The sequence below is a fragment of the Lepisma saccharinum genome, chromosome 10, assembly GCF_977018435.1.
Source record: "Lepisma saccharinum chromosome 10, izLepSacc3.1, whole genome shotgun sequence".
Classification (NCBI taxonomy): domain Eukaryota; kingdom Metazoa; phylum Arthropoda; class Insecta; order Zygentoma; family Lepismatidae; genus Lepisma; species Lepisma saccharinum.
Genome location: NC_139238.1, coordinates 40,995,709 through 41,016,237, shown reverse-complemented (window position 1 = coordinate 41,016,237; position 20,529 = coordinate 40,995,709). Strand labels below are relative to the sequence as shown.

Sequence of the window (20,529 nt, the reverse complement as noted above, 5' to 3'; positions counted from 1 at the left end):
ACCTAAACCTTTTACCGGGGGGGAGTGGGAGGGCAAACAAACTTTTTCTTTCCCATTAGGGACATACATGTTCCCAGGGAGGGCAATGTTCTATATTTGAATTATTCGTAAAGGAAATAACATTTACTTTTACTTTCCACGTTAAATGGCACACGTCATAGAATGCAGTTTTTCTCCACTAGACTTGAAGGGGGACAAGTGCCTCCCCTATTGCTCCCTTCCCCTCTGGATAAGCCACATGGCCATATTTAGTGGGGTGTTCATATGAGGGAATGTGCACAGTGAAGGTGCCACGAAAAAAAATAGTCGGTTGACAGAAGTAGGCAGGGATATTATTTGGAGTTCACATACCTACTCAAGGGCATGCCGAGAGAGAGGGTGTTCATGTCAACACACATTTCCAAATTTTTGTGGGTTCCTCTAATATGTAAAATTTATAAATGCAATACTGATGATCGAATTATTCATGAACAATATTTGTTTCTCCATTTGTATGAGGGCTTTAAGTGTTGTTCTACTGCACTTAATGTCAACCTGAGTTGGAAAGAAGCAGCAAATGTTCCAAAGAAACATTATTCTAAGAAATAACTGTCGGTTAAAACTCGAGTTTGGACACTACTTAAAAATTAACTAGTAGACTTACATCGAGTTACATCAAAATTCAGTCTTTTAAATTCTGCGCTAAGCTATAGTAACCAAATTGTTTTTGGAGTATTCCTTCAATTTTTTTTATCGCGGTGAGAACAAAAAGTGCCGTTTTTCTGTATTTTCATAAAACAGGTAACGACACTGCTCGCAGTGGCAGCCCGCAGTTTCCACGGTTTAACGGACATCGCGGTAGTGACTGAACGTGTGGTGTTGCTACGTTCAACACACATCTTTCCTTCTCAGTTGCATAAAAATCTGAATAAAATCGGTTTCCGGATGTGAATTGGCAATGGGATCGGGTGTAGAACATGGCGTTATTTTGGTAATTTTTGAGTTACAAAGTAAAATGTGCCATCCTTCAATTTTCGAGTGAAATTGCCATGTCATACAATTTACATTAGACTCAGTGAAGCCTTCTGAAATTGGTAAACACAACACGAAAACAGTTTATCTACAGTATAGCTACTAATTACCTTATTTCTCAATAAACTCAGAAATGACCAAAATTACACTTACCACGTTTTACACCTCAGCCCGTCAATTGGTTTTAAAAGCAGCTACAAAGGGCTTCAAAACAAGACCTAGATCATATTTGTAGGACTACCCAATACTAAGAAAAAAAGTTTTTTTTCACAAAATTGATAAGAACCTTCTTTTGGTCGATTTTTTTTTAAAAAATTGAAAATTTAGAATTGTGTTAAAAACCTTTCTACCTGCACTGTATTTAAATTTCATGACGATCGGACCACAAGTGTTTTTCATTTAGCTATAGAACCTCAAAGAGAACGGTCGTTTGGAAATTACCAAAAAAACTATTTTTTTTGTTCTCACGACGATAAATAATCGAAGGCAAACTCGAACAAAATAGTTGGTTTCTATATCTTAGCGCAGAGTTGAGAAAGCTAATTTTTCACGTAGTGTAATTTTTAAGTAGTGTCCAAACTCGGGTATCCATAATTTTTAATCCGACACCTATTGAACGGAGCAAATCAGCACCATCTAGCGTGATTTAGAGGAACCCATCTGTTCGAGAAGTTGTGGGTAGATGGCAGCAACTGCAAGCTGAAAGTTATCTTTTGGTTTTCAGAAACTAAAGCATTTGTTTGTAAGTTAATTTGCTTACAAGCCAGAAAACAAAAAGATTAGAAGTATTAAATGCTGCTGGTGCGTATAATTAACGGCTGTTAATGATTGTATTTTTAAATGGACGTAAAACGCATGAAGTTTAACGTTACTTTCTGTTTTATATTGTACTAAAAGTTTCCATATTGCAATGAATGTTTAGTCAGCTTACCTCTGTTATGGCACTATTCGAATGTTTGATTAATTTCTGGTAGCGCAGAGCATTCCTCTTTTCTGTAAGCCTTTCCTCTTTTTCATATAAAATATCGAAGATAGAAAGTACAGAATGGGATATGAGGAACGTAAGCAAAAGCAGTGTGTATGGATCAACTGACGTGGAATCAATCGAAGGCATTTCCTGGTGTCAACGATTGCCTTTCTCCACAAAGATCCGCTTGAAAAAGAGGAACGGCTTACAGAAGAGATGAATGCACTGAGCTACCAGAAATTAATCAAATTTTCTCTTTGTGCTGCAGAAACTTTGTTCTTGTTTTACCTGTACAGGAAAATAATTATTTTTTACTAAAATATGAAGGTACATTACTTTTATTTGTTGTGTTTTAATTTCAAGGTCGACTATAATTTTGTACTAATTGATTTAAAATATTAAGTTCCGTTTTTTCAAAAATGGCTATTTATGATTTTCATTATGTGTTATTTATTTATATTGTTTCATATATTATATTTATGAGGAAGAAATTACTATCTCTTTTCATATTGTGTGTTTATCTGTATGTGGTTTTGATAACTCTTATAGTACTGGATAATTTTGATTGATTTATGATATAAACACAGATACTCTTATAGACAATACAGAATCAAAGGTTCGATTGTTTTCCTACGATTCAAACAACTTATTGTACTTTTGAGTTATTATTGTATTTATTTGATAGAACAATACATGTTGTACACAACATTCAAATTTATTTGAAGGCATGTTTGTGAAAATTGCCGACAAATTGTCCCTGTGAATTCACCATTTCGGAGATGTAAATTCTGTAATAGGAAGTTCTTACAATATTTCGTCCACAGTGAAACAGCCCATGAACTCGGTCAACGTTGTCATTCTTTGTCGGAGTTGAAATGCTCACCTGTTCTAATCACATTCGCGGACAGTATGTTCTGTATTATGATCGCGTTGCGCAGTTTGCTTTGTTACTGTACATTTCACACATTTGTCAAATTTCAATAGCGTTATTCCTAGGGCTACGTGATCACTCCCAAAATGTTAGACACAGTGGAATTTATAGACTACAGGCCAATATTGTGGAGACTTTTAGGAAACATTGGGCTCATAAAGTTTGATGGATTATAACATCAGACTTTTGTTAATTAAGATCTTAGAAGTTTACATAATCGGAATCATTATTTGATGCAAAATATAACTTTAAAAAGGTCGGTATTGAAGCTACAACTATTTTCGTCGTCGTCTTCTTCTTCTAACATCGATAAATTCTTCATTTAACCTGTCTTTACAAACACACAGCGTAGGGTCTCACAAGTTGAACACAATCGGTTAGGTTAGGCTTGATAGGTACAGCATAGATCATAGGTTTTAACATCAGTGTGAAATGACTTCGTTGTTAGGTTACGCTTGCTGGGTTTAGTTCTCTAAACAGTAAATACTCTGACTTTACAATGGATGAAAATATTTACGGTGCAGGGTGCCCAGAAAGTAGCACGTTGATTCCGGATCTCGGCCGTTTCGGTGCTAACAATGACGAAATCAGCTGCTTCCAGTTTGCACCCAACGGATATATCGGCACCAATGAAAATATGGCATCAGAACATATACTGTATGCCAGGTTGCCCAAATTACGGCACGAAGGGCCACACCGTAAAAAGCAACGGTGGTACGGTATGGCCCTTCGTTTCTTTGTATATGTGTTCCATTACAGATCAGACCACACAACTTACAATTTTCAAAGTAAAATTTGCAAATCCTTGTACTGTCAATAAAAAAAGCAATATTGACAAAGTAATTATATTTTATATTTTGAAAATTTTTATGGCTATTATCAAGGTAAAACTTTTGAAAAAATAATTTCAATTTCGGAAGAGATGAAGTCCTGAGCCTATTCCATTGTTTTCACCATTTTAGAGTTTTTATTTTCCTACATTTTTTTTTGTCTAGGGGGAAAATGTAGACAAAATAAATGTTTGGGAGGGGAGGGGGTTTAGCTACTAAAATGGAGGATCTTTGCTTCTGTCATACTGTTTAAGGGGGATACAAGGGGTATAATACGGATCAAGAGATCTAGGGGTACGTATCTCTTTCGATAAATTTTGGGGGTACAATCTCCACCTCCCCGTTCCTGCGCCACTGGACATGTAAACCAAAAGAGAGCGAGGGGTTATCTCTCTTTCATTCTCTGTCCTCAATCCTGCTCTCCCTATCTACTGTCGGCTTCAAAATTATTGATACTCAAGTTTGGACACCAATTAATAATTAAACAGTAGATCTACATAAAAACGAGTTTTCAAAATTCAGCTCATTCAATTCTGCTTTAATTCGAGTATGTTTTCTATTTTTAATCGTCGTGGGAACCAAAAAAGTGTCAGTTTTTTTGAGATTTGCAAACGATCGCTCTCTTTGAAATTACAGTAAACCCTTACAGTTCGCTTAAGACGAACACTCGGTTAACATGAACAAAATGTTGGTCCCGGTGGGATGTATTATATCTTATAGAAGTTTTATCGGTTAACGCGAATTTCGGTTACCACGAATTACGAAATGGTTTTTAGTCCGTTGCGTCATTAGATCTCATTTAACACGAACTTTCAAAGTTTTTCATAATTTTTTTCTGTTGTTCCTCTGTCGTTTCTCTGCTAGGTACGTAATATCTATCATCTTGTCAACAATCAACTTATACAGTATTGTAACCAACAGATTCAGATCAAAAATGTGTACAAATGTGTTTTTATATTCTTTAAAACATAGTCAGTACGAGTAACATCAAGTTGCAAGCAGTAAGACGTGAGTCATGACCAAGAGGAAGCATACAGGCATAGATCTGCAAACAAGACTGAAAATCTCCGGTTAGCACGAATTCTTTTAACATGAACTCTTGATTGTTCGGTCCCTTTTGATTCGTGTTAACGAGGGTTTACTGTATATAAATAAAAAACGGGTGATCCGATCGTGATGACATTTTAGTACGGTGACATTTAGTAAGGTTTTAAACACAATCCTTAAGTTTGAAAGTTTCAAAATTAGTCAAAAAGCCGTTCTTATCAACTTTGAGAAACAATTTTTTTTTTAATATTGGGTCTTTTTTTTAAAAAAAAAACATTATCATTGTCACTTTACATTGCGAAACTGATTTAATACAGATTTTTATTCAACGTAGTAAAGATGTGCGTGAAACGTGGCAACACAGCACGCACTGACTCGCAGTGACAGGCCGCAGTTTACACGGTCCAACGGACAAAAAATGTGGTTCGTAGATTAACGCAGAATTGAATAAGCTAAATTTTGATGTAACTCGTTTCTATGTAGATCTACTGGTTAATAAACTACTTCTCTCCCGCTATCCCATAACTTTTGACACTTCAGTGTATATAAACTGGCTACTTTCTGTAGTCAATTTTTAATTGGAGTCCAAAACTCGAGTTTCTATAATTTTTAATCCGACAGTAGTCAATAAGCCTGCAACTAAGAGAAGAAGTAACAAGTTCATGTTCTCTGAGCGTTTTGGTGCCTTATTATATGTCGATTTTATAATTTTTGGTGCTCATTTACTTGTCTATTTTACAACTTTGTAGTGCCTGTAATTCCGTACCCTGTTTATAACATGCATTCCTCTCTTTCTCAGGCCCTGGGCAACGACTCGAGTTCCGACCTAAAAGGTTCCAAGCGGTTCGAAGCCCTCGCCAAGGCCTTAGCCGTGGCCAAGAGCCACTCCTTCGAGAACAGCGTCGTGCCAGGAGGTAAGAATCGGCTCCGTGAATGTAACGTGTGGTAGAATTACTTTCATGCTTTTTTTTCAGACTTTATTTCACGTGAGAGAAGGTTTTTCAGTAAGTTTAAGATAAACAGTACTGATACTTGGTTCGTGGCAAATATTTCTAACAATTAGCATTTATGTAACAATTGGCTTATCTTTCTCAGCTCTTATTGGAGCAAAAGTGCAAAGCTCAACAATTAATATTAATTTTTCTATGACATTGCCTTCGTATTTACAAAAGCATACACGTGAATTGCTCTTCAATAATAGAACACCAAAAATAACATATATTTTATCAAATGTAGCTACATATAAATTACAGGTATGATGTGAAATATGTTTGTAATATTGTAGAAACAATACATTAGTAATTAGGTGTCAGTTAGGTGATTAGTGTTTGCATTAATCTACAAAAGGCAATCTCGGAGGGTTTAGGATATACACTGAATAGTGAATATATTGAGAACCTCAAATTGTCCGTATACGATCAAATGACCACGAACAACGCATTACATTCCACACTTAAGGAAGTGACGTTAGGTAACAAGTCATGTTTCTCCTCGACTTCGTGGGTAGCGTTCAAAAATTCTTGCTTAGGAACGGTCGTAAATATAAGGTTTCAAGACAGATTGTCCACTAATCAGAACATATGCTATTGAAGTCGATTATCGGAAAAGAAAAGAAAAAACATGGAGGTACAGAATGCTATATTTTTTATTTATATTCTGTGGTGTAGAGAAAGCGACGCGGAAAGTATAAAGACGTGTTTGTAACTTGCGAGGAAGGAAGGGGGGAGGGGTAAAACGTTCTGGTCTGTGATGAATTTAATCACGCTTATACAGCAAAGAATGGTGTATATTCTACCGCAATGAGTGATGTGACAATGAATGATTCGATAACCAGTCACAGAATATAATATTGTTGTGTTCTTGATCCATAAATGTATTTTAGATAAACTGTGGTACATACATATGTGTGGACAAATATCTTTTGTGAAGTTAATTCTAAGCCACGTTAGTTCAGTTGGTAGTCGACCTACGTGGGAGAGTGGTTAGAACACTGCGCTGCGACGCCAGGGTTCGAATCCCGGCTCGGACATGCATGCTTGTGTTGTCCGTCTTGAAATAAATGATATAGAGAATTGACTAAGAAGGTGATATGAGTGAAAGAGATGACGGCTGAAGCTGCCGCTTAAACAAAATGTTGGTAGAGCATCTGAAGATCCGGATTCAAATCCTTTGGCAGGTGATCTGGAACAGGAATTTTTCCAGTCATTTCCCGGTTTCTCTGAGGCCCATGTAGTCTCGTATACCTGGGAGTTAAAGGCAGCCGGGAGTGATTCTGATCACAACATCCCAACTATGGCCGAGATCAAGAATATGTAGAGCTCTATACCTCCACATCACCCCATATGCTTCCATGGCATGTATGCAGACACACAAGGGTACCTTTGCCTTTGTATTTTGTGAAGTTCTATTACGTCATTATGATCTCACACTTTCTATGGTGTCTCAGATTACATTTATAATACCGGAAAATCACACTTCTTTTCATTGGATAGAAAATTATTATCTCTGTTAAAGCTAATCTATTCCTCTTCCTTGCCGTACACACTGTCACTTTCGATAAAATGTGAAATTGTTAGTATAATATCAGACCTCTCAAGGTTTGTAAGAACAATGTTCTTCAACGCCTTTCAATTTGTTGGGTCATGAATGCTCTGAATCGTGTACGGACGATTTTAGGAGCGATACATTTTACGTGGAAGGTAAAGAAGACTAAAATGAAATAAGAGAAAAGTTTTACACAAGAAATGTTCTCATCTATTAGAATAAGTATAACGGCAAATTCGTGATTGTAGGTTTACCTCGAGTTTCTGTCTTTGAAGGCTACTCGCGACGGTGAGGATGAATGATCATTAAATCAGAGAACACACATACACACACAAACCCAAGCCAAGACTCGAACCTGGAATCTTCAATGACGCTTCTTCAACTAGGTACTTGATTGCTTGCGTAGTCAATGAAAGAATATTATTGCCAATCGACGGGAATAAATGATTTATTATGCACTTCCGTACTTATGCAATTAGATTACTATCACCAATTAGTCAAAATATATCTACGTGATACTTCGTAATTAATGAAAAATTGTAAAAACGAATCTCCAGAATAGTTCATATCTCACGATGAAATATCACGGTTGGTCATTACAGTACAACCCAAACGTATTCAAGTTTCTTCATAAATATTTATACATTATAAAGTGTATGTCTTGTGTGATTATTACTTAGTACTGTCGTACTAAGTATTCATAATTAAATTCTTCACAATACGCCATCTTCTCGGATATATGCCAAGCATCCTAATGGCCTACACCCTGTGACGGGAATCTCTGGAGCAAGGGAAGGAAAACAAGTCTCTGTGAAAGTAGTGAATCGAGACGGCTCGACTAATGAACGCGTGAGATGGGACGTGAGTGCATGCAGCCGTTTGCACTGCTTTGATCCGCCCACTCGCTTATTCCCCTTCTCTACTGTCATGCGCGGCCTTGATCCACTGATACCCGGGACAGAGTGTAGCGCATTTGAAAGTTATTTTCGTTTATCGTAGTGCAGTGCAACTAAATAACGATAATTAAGAAAGAACAATAAGAATCAATTATCAATTAAGCACATGGTTAGTAATAGAGGCACTAAAAAGCTAATCTTGTCTCTTGATGCGCTGATTGACAAACTGCGGTCATTTATAGCAAACATCCACATTACGACCAATGGCATCATTTAATTCATCCGTAAATTAATGTTCCAGCAGCTCAGCAGGAATATTCTTGGTTGACCAGGATCTAGAATAACGCGTTTTTAAACAATTTCAGCGATTACCAATAACAATTAAGTTATTGGAACAAACCTACTCGTAAATTCAATTGGGTTGATCCACATTGACAAGTCCTCGATAGGGTTCTCGGAAGGATAAATGCAAGACCGGCTTCCGTGGAGAGGTGCTTATCACACCACGCTACGACTCCAGGAGTCCCGGGTTGGATTACTGGCGTGGGGATGGATGTTCATGGATTTCATCATGTTATCACTCATCCTCATCTTTGCGATTAGCCAAAAGTGGCAGAAATGCGAAGTCTAGGGACCTGCAGAATTTTTTCCCACTGTTCCCTTTCTGAGACGTGGCAGGCAGAGGTAAGGGGGAACAAGCTTCACGCTATCAAGTCCACTGCTGGTGCTTGCCCTTCCTCGTCCAGTCCCTCTCGCCGAAAATAACTTGTCTTGACTCGGCTTCGAATTGGACACATCCGTCTCACACTTGTTCACTTGCTGCAAGGGCTGGATGAATTTGCCGATTTTGCTTTCGTCAGGCAGACTTTAATATTCCCAGCTGTTTATCACCTCTGTTGGGTGAAGACACGTAGGTTTTATCAAATGTTGAGAAGAGCTGGTCTGTTCCACTGGAAATTTGTAGTGTGTTTTGTTTGTTCCGTGCAGGTCGCTTTACAACCTTGCACTTTAAATTTTCCCCAAGCGGCTTTTTACACCCCCTTTTTTAACTCTTAGGTCAAAATTCAGGGTCTATTTGCCCGCTTATACTGAAGGGTGCAAAATGGCCAGACGATCCGACGCACCAAAAACTTTTAAATCAATCAATCGATAACTGCAAGAGCGCAGCATGTAATGTTTTGTTCTATGCGATTACTTTTAAAGCTTCATAATCGCCAACACTTAACCCCTCCCCACTCACGTACGATACTGGCATCAGCTTTCTGAAATTATATTAACCTTAAAAGTTTAATGTTTTAACCCTTAAGTGCCAAGAATGTTTTCAGCGGAACGTTTAAAATTACGCAAGTTTCTTAATTAAAAATTATATCTCGGTAACTATGAACGCTAGAGTTACAAATTATGGAGTTACAAATTATAGATTGTTTTTCGATAGTCTAAGCTACAAGCCTATGTTCGGAAAGAAATTCAATGACCAAATAGAAGAAGAAGACAGTTAAAAGGAACTATTTATTTTCACGAAATTCGAACTCCGTAGGGCCCCCAAGTATGCAACGCCGGGACGTGAAAGTTCAAAATATTACCTGCATATTGCCTGATATGTGTTCCATTCTCGTGGCAATGATTGCGCACTTGACGCTGATACTTTCGGAGAAAAAATTCTAATGTAAAAGCCATGTTTGCTTTCGGCGGGAAATTTAAAATTTCCCCAGGGGTTTAAAAAATATATATCTATCGGAAACTATGTATGCTAGAGTTACAAGTTATGCCTTGTTTTCTTCAATACAAACTAACTAACTAAGCCCATGGTAGAAAAAATCAATTTTTATTATCAAATAGAAGAAGAAGAAGACGCCGAAGTATAAAAAATCCAACACTCAAAACTTGTATCTCCGAAAATTATCTGAGTCACAGTATGTGCCCAAAGTGAAAAAAAATGTAGCATAAAAATCACATCTCAGCTTTCAACGATTATGGCGGCATCAAGAAATTTTAGAACGGTAAATCATGTATTTCACGGAGATAGAGACCTTAAAATGTGCTGAAACGTTATATTTTTAAGTACTGGAGTGCATTCGATATCGGTCGAAACTGATTTGCAAGTTAAACCCCTCAGATCTCCCTGTAAAGCATGGGAGAACAGAGAAATGTATATTATTATGCTTATTATCCTCATATCATCTGTTGTAACGATCACTGTAAAACAAGTGATAGAAATGGCGGTAAATATGAAATATACATTCGAATGTATTGCAACAGCAAGCGAGGGAGTGATGCGGAAGACGTGAGTAACCAGACAAAGAAATTTGTAACATGGAACATCCAGAGATATCAGACACTTTATAACAATCACTAAATAATAATCAACATTTCAACAAAAAATGATCAAAGATATCCATTTCATGCTACGAATATGTAATAAATATCTATCATACTATTAAAATTACCCTACAGCAATTCAACAAAACTTTAAAAAAATATACAAAGATATATTGGTTACTATCGATAAAAATAAACTGTCAACACCAAAACCAAATCCAAACTCTTTATATTGTTAGAAGTAGGGACAAACATAGGAAATAGGGCGATATATCCACCTCTTCTAACGCAGGATATACTTGACACTGCAAAAAGGGTTGGTCGCCCACGATGACCCAAGAACATCGGGGAGAGCGACGAAATCCTCACACTGGATCAAGAAGGTCGTTTAACATCGGGGAGAGCAACAATATACTGACATTGGATCAAGAATAAAGGGTAGAGCATAATGCTCCCCATGTGTTAATGGCTACTATAAGATTTTTTTAAAGTGAAATCATTCTGGCAACATTTTAGACTTTTGTACCCTATAGAAAGAAAGAGATATACTTTTGTTTACAGCTTCTTATTTCTTGAGTATTTCTTGACAATGTGATATATCTGTAATTTTGCATTTATGTTTTTTGAAGTTTATGTTGGATTCCTTTCTTATTGGTTATTACTGCTTTCTTGTTTTTTGTGTCTTGTTATTTTGATGTCCTAATTCTTGAGATTTGCTGATTTTGTTCTAATTCAAATTGTGCTGAAAGTACATTGATGTTTAAATGCAAATATCTCTGCCATCTCTTGGTGAATTTTATACTTAAGGAGCATTCCATTGTGACGAGTGGAACACGTGGACTACGTTTTTTATATTAAAGTTATTTTTTTTCCTGCAAGGGATGTTCCTATCCCCCTCAAAGAAAATGAAATTCATAGCATAATGCACTCTTTCTTAACTCATATGTAACAAAAATAACTGAAAAATCATTCGTGTCCATTGATGGTCCAGTTATCAAAGATTTCCCTGCCAAACGTATGCGGCCTTGTGGATTAAAGATGTTCAGTTTAACTTTGGCAATTGAAATTTGGTAAATTTTCCGGTGAGACTAATTCGATAGCTTTCTTGTGCATTTGGGCTTTCTTAGAATGCAAATATACTAAATGTTCCTAAATTACTTTTAAATGTTATAAGATTTTAGTGAGCTAGATTAGAATCAAGGAACTTAGAACCGCCAGGCAATAGTTCAGTTTTCTGACTGGTAACATATACATATTTGCATACCCCCCAAATAAAAGTACCTCCCGAAATGAAATCTCAAATACGCCACTGAGACGGCATCCCCTCAAAGCAAGAAGCTTAATTCGGACAGTGTATTAATGTAACTATTGTACTGATAGTTAAGAAACACTTTTATTGCAGTTATTGTGCATTGAAATATAGAACTTAACACTGTTGATTAAATATGACCCCCCTTAAAATTCTTTCCCATATTTAGGTTTGGGTGATCAGATTTTCTGAAACGAAAAGCATGACAACCATGGATGTGTACGGGGTGAATTGTAGCTATAACTAAAAGAGAACAGGGGCAAGTGCACCCCCTCTCCCTCTTTGACAAAGGGAAATTCAAAGTGCTTACATGTCTCCTTAAAAATCTGCGACACGTATGACGTTTTTTAAGCACTGTAGGAGTAATACACAACTAATACACGTCACTTTGCTTCGGTAAAACACAACCTGGGATAAAGAAATAAGATACAGTAGAGCGTCGATTATCCGAAGTAATTGGGGGACATGGGTGTTCGGAAAACTGGTTTGTTCGGATAATCGAACTGTACATGTTTATTTGCCAAAAAGAAGTACTGTACAGTAAATTTATTCATAAAAACAGGCATCTCTTTAAGTATGTATTACAAAGTAACGTACAAAGGCAACTTTAGTAGGAATATATAGTATGTGGTACAGTTTATTAAACAAAAATATGTATATATTACATACGCATTTTGCATGAACAATACACACAGTACACAAAATTAACGTTTAAAAAAATCCTTTATTTTGGTCTGTCTAAGCAAGCCTACACGCTTACGAGCAGCTAAGTCACGTACTTTTTTCATTACAGATATCTGAAAGTGAGCGAGTACACAGTTCGGTTAAGCGGTCGTTCGGTTGACCGACGTTCGGATAATCGACGCTCTACTGTACTTAAAATTATTTAATTTCAGCTTCAACCATCTTTCTTTCAGTAGTGCCCATGATCATTTTTTTACCTCATTCTTTATTGATATTTTTTCTTTCCAGAATTGAATACAAATTGACATAATTTCTACAAAGTTTTATATTAACAAATTCGAATAGTTTTTTTACAATATTGTCTGATGATAACTTATTATTGAATAATTTGAAATATAATAGGTTTTTTAAAAAAAATCGCTACTATGTTGGGATATGGATTGCAATGGTGAACAATAGATGGCTCTGGAGTTATGAGTATTTTCTACATTTTCCTTTATTGTTTTTGAATGTTTTACTGTGGTGAAAATGAGTTAATATCTTGATCTTTTTTACAGAATTTAGAATTTTATTTGAAATTAAGAAGATAAACCACATGTAGGAAGATAACAAAGTTTAATTTCTAATTGTCGTAAAGAAAAATGAATGTAATTTCCTCTTATACAAGTAATAAGAAAGCTAAATTTTTCAGGCCAAAAGGCTTTCATATCAATATCATGATGATATTGATATACACGCAGATCTTTCCTTATATGTATATTTGCCTTTTTATATCTCTCTTTTTCGTTCCTCCTTTTGCTTATATTTTTTAATTACAGATAAACTTTCCTATGTCTCGCTTTCTTACTTTTGCTTTGTGTTTCCTATCTTCTTTACCATACATTGTGAAATAATATTAAATATTAATCAATGCTGAGAATATATTTGCCTCTTGCCGCAGCTGTAATAATCATCCCAATACAACCACTCACTGACATAAATGTTCTCCCTGAAGAAGGAATCCTCGGAGGCAAAGAAAAGATCGATTACAACCCCCCCCCCCCATGAAATTGTCCCAAAAGGCCGAGAAAATTAAAAAATCACTCAATTAGCCCATTTTAAGGGTGAAAATGCCCTTTTTCATGTACTTAGCAACTCGTTTCCACGGCAAATTTCTTGCTTCCATTGTTTGCTTCATTCTTCATTGTCCAGGTACAATGATTCTCACAGATATATCAAACTCCTGGCTAGAAAAAGTGTGCATCAAACAAGAGTGACATCTACACAAGGGGCAGATTCAGTCCAGATACAATTAGATATTGGTACATTGAATGCGAAAATATTATCTACATCATGGCTGTTTTAACTAAATGTTTAGAGGTATAACAAAAAATTCTTTAGAGCTTGCCATGTTTGTTGTTGTCCATGAAAACGGATGTTGCTAGGGAACTTAATGGAAGTTTATTTTCGCCCCGAAAACTACGCTAGTTGAGTTGCACTAGACTTTTCGTATTTCAAAATATTAGCATCAGAATTTATTACAGAGGCAAGATAGGAATTTGAGGGGAATGGCAATAAATTATTATCTTACAATTAAGTTTAAAAATGTTAAAATGATAAAAGATGTAAATATTGCTTTTCCAATTTAGTACCACCATTAAATTCGTGTACATAAAACATCTAACTATCTTGAAACCGGTTTTATTTACCAAGTTTATTATTAAGAGAATAGACAAATTCAAAGATTTTGAATATTCGTACCATATTAGAGCCTTACACAATAACGTTACGATTAAAACGTTTCAAATAAGGGAACCACGTCGACAGTGCGCGAGTTATTGTAGCCTCAAATAATTCTTGTCTAACAAATCCAACTCTTTTTAAATCAAATGTAATAAGAAATAAGGTTTTGTCGGTTTTGCGCCCCGGGCAGTCTCCTGGCTCGCTCGGCCCTTAAACCGCCCGTTTGCTAATTGGGGATATTACGCAGTAAGAAATTCATTCTTTGTAAATTACGTAAACTGACATTGACTGGCACATTTGATGGAGAAACTCCTAATTATGTATGTAACCACGAAGAACAGAAGGGTTGACAGGAACATACTCAAGGCAAGTTGCAAATCCTTGAGTTTTAGCTACTGACACACAGAATGGCGATTGATTGATGTGAATTATTTTACTTCGCATTTCTACCACTTTTGACTAATCGAGAAGATGAGCAATGATATGATGAAATTGATGAAAGGATCCTCACAAGGAACACCCAAGCCCAGGCTAGGATTCGAACCCGGGACCCCTGGCGTCGTAGCGCGCTGTGCTATCACCTCCAGGATGTAATGGCTGTGCTAACCACTCCGCCATGGAGGCAAGCACACAGAATGACGAGTATAATTATAAACATCATAAGTAATCCCTAATACTTGACGCCAATTGATTGATTCCCTTTTATCCTGCTTCGCAATTAGGCTGATGCATGCAACACGATCGTGCCAGTTTCCGCCGTGGGAATAGCTCGTTTTCAGCCGCTTGCGAGAGGAATTAGAAAAAGATCCGTTTCTGGTAAAATACCCCACTCGGTTCAACGCCAGTTGGTGCATTATTTTGACACGACAGCGAGCACGAGATCTTCATTTGACCTTGGATTTGAGCAGAGGACACTGTGGGAGCAGGGACGTGGTGGTTATTGTGTGAAGGCAGGCGTGTTGCTTTGCTGATAAGGTACATTGGAAACAGGTTGCTTACTTGTAAATCCACGATATTCTCTCAAATGCCTATTTGGATTTTGTGAACAGTTTCGTAAGATTTCGTATCACAGCACAACAATCAGTTTTTGAAAATTCTGTTGTTCATAAAATTGCCAATTTTGATTAGCACCTATTGACATCTAAAATGCTTCAAACGAGGAATAAACGTGTTTCAATTCTCTATCCAGGGAATCTCTGGAGCAAGGTCGCGCATAACGGCAGAGAAGGGGAGAGGCTAGTGGGCGGAGTGAAGCAGATCACGCTGCAGCAATAGCTTTCCCCCCTCCAAGCAATCCCGTTTACACCCACGCGAGCCCTCTCGACGATTCAGTACTTGCGCAGTTTTTGATTGGTTGCTCCAGAGATTCCCGGGACAGAGCATAGTGTGAAAAGTATGTTCTTGGTCTCCTGTGTAGGTTTTCCCACGGGCGGATTAGGGGTTGATTTGAGCCTCTCTGTCGCCGTCCACAGGGCCTCCCCTTTAACTTGAGGAAGATTTCAGACCGAAACGAAAAGCAACACGCGACACGTGTAGCTTGAAAACGAGCCAATCAACAGCAACGGTTCAAACCGTAGAGGCATGACAGACTTCTCAAGCGTACGCACGATTGGTAAAATCCTCAAACGAGACGTGTCGTGGATGTGGCAAGTATCTCTATTATGTTCTTATTATTCATATATTTATTCACTTCAACGGAGACAAGTCTATAAATACATAAGGCAACATAATCAAATGTTGTTAATTCTTTAGATTCCTTGCTTCTCCTTGTCCCCATAAAATCAGTGTTGCCATAATCCGTGGACAAAATTTCCCTTTTCAAGGAGGGAAATTCCCCGCTCTTCGCCTAACTTTCCCCCTTTATCCAAATAAGCCAACATCATAATAAGTAGTAATGGTATTTACGTTGACACATGTCCGTATATAAGGAAAATATAATAAAACAGATTAATCACGTGCATACTCCTCACCTACAAACCAGATGTAAGGAATGAATGTACGAGCGTCGTTCAAAAAATAAGTTTCCCTATGTTGTAATATTTTTATTTGATAATTTTTGCATGCAAACTCTACATGTCTAGATAAGTACATACCTGTACTACTTTTCAACATAATCACCTTGAACGTTGAGGCATTTGTCCCAACGCTGCACCAGCTTATCGAAGCCCTGTGCAAAAAAGTTTACGCACAGGCCTTGCAAGACTCGTCTTACTGCGACCTGGACTTCCGCATCATGTGAGCGGTCCAAAGGGAAATGTTCAACGTGTTGGTCACCTCACGAACCTTGATTCTTCTGTTCGGATCAGTTCATCCACTTTCGCGATGTTCTCATCAGTGGAGGCAGTTGAGGGACGACCGGATGGAACTTCATCAAAAATCCCTACTCTGCCTTCGGTGAACATGTGGCGCCACCTTCTGTCCATCTGCACAGACATTACAGTGTTACCGTACGTACACAGCAACCAGCTTCTTGTGGGTGACAAGCCATTTGCCCATTTGTACCGAATCACGGCACGCACTTCTTCCTGACACCAGTTGTCCAATACACGTGCACCTGCCATGCTACTCTCCTCTCTAATGGCGCGAGCCCGGCGCAGTGTTGCCACAATATGAGGGCACAATTTCCCTTTCCAAGGGGCATAATTTCCCTTTTTGGACTATTTTTCCCCTCACCTAAGCAAATCATACAATAATAATAATATTAGTACTGATAGTAGCAGTCCCGGTAATTTTTATTATTATTAATGGTGGTGGTGGAAGCAGCAGTAACAGTTATTCCGTTGGTCCATGTACGGGTGAATAAAAAAATGTTTTCTTTTTCACATGTCACTTTCATCGCTTTCTGACCAGTTGTCCCAGGTTTGGATCCTGGTCAGAAATCCATTTTATTGTTAATCTTCATCGTTACTATTATCCGAGAGTGCAGAAAAGCGATGTACTTAACAGAAATATAAATAGATTCAGGCTATATTCAAGGGAGCAGGAAAAATAACAGAAAAGATGAAAATCTGAATATGAAACTGGAACTTAACATAAATTGTAATAATGTAGTCAGATGTCTTAAAATTTCCCTGAAATTGTGGTATTTTTAAACAAAAGTCCCTTTTCCTTTCTGACTAAAATTTCGGTTCGAATTTCCCTACAAATGGGAACTTTCCCTTCATGTGGCAACACTGGCCTGGCGTTTCACGATGCTCCGTCGTTTTCTTCTTCTCTGCGCATGCGCCTTCACGTCTGCGGGAGAAATGCCTATCGTTCCTTGAAGGCCACAGATAGGGCTCGTCAATCATGTGTATAGTGTTACTCAATTATTTTTGTAACAAATTTTATGGCACGGGGAAACTTATTTATTGAACGAACCTCGTACAATTGTCCTCATCGTGGCTATTAACGAAGACAGAGACGTAAAACATAGGAGAAGCAAGAAGTACAGCAAGGAATCACGGATATGAAACTTCGAAGCTATAATAAGTACTAATATTGAGCCTGGTTTCTTCAAATTCTCCTGAAATATTGGTGTTTTAAATCGATCTTTCCTTCGGTTGAACATTCGGTTCGATTTTTCCGTCCGTGCCCGTTTACTTAAAACCGAGCGCTGTTGGCAACTGAAATTCCCACTCTCAGGCATGAAAATTTCCCATTACAATGGCTCTTACAAAACAAGAGACTACTTAAACATAGGAAATCAAAACATAACAATATACGAATACACACACACACACACACACACACACACACACACATTTGCGCAGTTAGGGACCAGATATTCCGAGAATTATAGAGATGACATAGAGACTAGAGCAAGACTTAACTGTCCGAGAATCTCGTCTCCTTCCATACTTTAGCAAATTAAAATGTAAGGTACATTAAAATTTCGCCTGAATCAAAAATAACTATCTAACCAACTTATTCACACATGCAAAGGATGTATTTGAAGGGGGCCTAGGCCCAGGAAGAGTTGCAAACTGCAAGAATGAAATATTTGTTAACAATTAAAAATTAAATATGTAAATCAGCACTAAAATGACGTTTATTATGTATGAAGTTCATTTATTTACCTCAACTTACATTAATGTAAAATTCGATTGAAATAATTTAGTTTTTGATATTGACAATACTTACGGATATTAATGGAAAATAACAAAGACTTTATTTTCAACTGAAAATACGAACTGCTTGAAATCTTACATTTTTCAATTTATTTTGACATTTATTTCCTTCGTAGAACAGCTTTTAATAAAAATATTGGCTCAAGTACGTTGATATTGAATATAGGCTATTATATTTTTTTACATATTTTACACTGTCGTTTTATTTTGTAATAATAACAAAACAATAATGAGAATAACCCGTGGCTCTATAGCCCTGGGAGGGCCTTAGCGTTGTCTCCCGACTGCCAGTCTCCCTAACACAATCTCACAGCAGTTTAGACCGCACGGCCACGGAGGAGGAATATTACATGTAATAATAGTGTTCTAATATTATTAATCTTAATAATAAAATGGATTGTTTATTTACCGTTGCTATTGATCCGCATATTATTAATAACATTTATTATTGTTACGATAATAATAATAATAATTATTATTATGTCACGTGCCAGTTCCGACGACACAATGAGAAATGCAAGGAAGAAATGTTTCCCGAGAGCGACGATAGATAGCAGCACGCCATATAAAGAAGAGCCGAGTTCATTGTAGAAACTAGGAGCGGAGAAGAGTGATTATATATATTATAGTAAATGCAAAATACATAAAGGAAGAGTATAAAAATTATAGAAGGAGCGAATAAAATGTTGTAAATAGCCAATTAAGATAATTAAGAATATGCTCATATATGAAGCAATTAGGAAAGTTCATAAGTGAGCAAATTAATTCAGAAATGTATCCCTTTTTGGCCCTAGTGATCAAAATTTGATCTAATACCTCTAACGAGGAGAAAATCGTCAGCTTTTGTGGTTGTCCGTCCCTCGGTGGAGCTGTGTCCAATTAGACGCCCCGAAGCACTTACGGTTGCGCTACTTATTATACGCACTGGGCCATAGGCAGCGTTTGCTGTTAGCGATCCTGGGCTATTCCCCTTTTGGTCGTTACATATGAGGTGGCGCTATTGTCAGTTTAGACGCCCCTAATCTTTCTATAAGTATAGCTTGGGTTGCTGTATGATGCCAAAGAAGCTAGGAAAGCGAGCAGGAAAGAGAGTAAACGAATATATATTGGAACGAAGAAGACAAGAAGGTGGGGAAACTATCCAACCCCCAGCTAGATGTAATGATCCGTTGGGTTTACGATATGATATTTCAAAAGAAGAAAATAACTCATCCAGAGGTCATAGACGTATCGTCATCTAGTAAATGCAGCTATGAGAATTGCCAGGGGAGTAATGACAAAGGAAAGAAAAGATTTATAAGGCATAAAAAAGAGGCCAGATGATGCAATTGGAATTAATGTACATATAACGAAAGATTATATATATATATACACATACATATATGTAATAAATAAAATATGCTCTAAAAGGAAATAAATAAATTAGAAGAAGGAAAAGAAGAAGAAACCTTTTCCTAAAATTAGGAGAAAAAAAGAAGAAGAAGCCTTTCTTATTGGGAAGGATAATCCATTTCTATTTGAAGAAGATGAAGAAGAAGATTTCCTTTCAATGATACATACATATATATATAAAACAAGAATATAACCGATGTAATTTTTGAATCAACATATATTTCATTGTACATACAAGCTTCGCTATATATTTTTCTCTGTATTATGTACAGTTTTCAGAATATAGATCCGCTTTTATTCTCTTGGCTATAAAACGCTTTCTTATTAGGGATTCTCGAATAAAGAACCTATCCCCTGAGATTAAGATATTTGTAGCCGTGGTATAAGTTTATTTTAAGAAGTGCACTAGAGGGGCGTTGCAATTATTATTTGAGTGCCCAAAGTAAGGGATCGTAGATTCATGAACACTGACATATGCGTCGTGTGGGAAGAATTTTAACCAACCCTTGTTCATTTTATTTCACAGAGGGCGCACTTTGCTGAATTTATCACTAGCATCAAGATTGGAATTATCACATACGTGAAGATAACGAAGTATTTTTCGAAACTGTTTCTAGACATTACCTGGGACACTCCAGAATGCCGTGCGTCGTACCGTTATCCCAGTACATAGGATACCGTGAATACCTACGATAGCCACTTAGCAGAAGTATGGCAATGAATATTCGCATTTCTGCTAGAGTGTCATCATAATATTTACCGTCTTCT

General features: G+C 37.1%; 1 protein-coding gene across 1 annotated transcript in view; it reads left to right on the top strand.

Annotated features, from left to right (window-relative positions):
• LOC145994335 (inactive ubiquitin carboxyl-terminal hydrolase MINDY-4B-like) overlaps positions 1-20,529 on the top strand; it is a 439,761-nt gene that overhangs the window by 170,254 nt on the left and 248,978 nt on the right. The window contains exon 2 of the mRNA XM_083130448.1: positions 5,586-5,700. Coding sequence (XP_082986574.1) covers positions 5,586-5,700 — 115 coding nt within the window. The remainder of the gene's footprint in view (positions 1-5,585; positions 5,701-20,529) is intronic.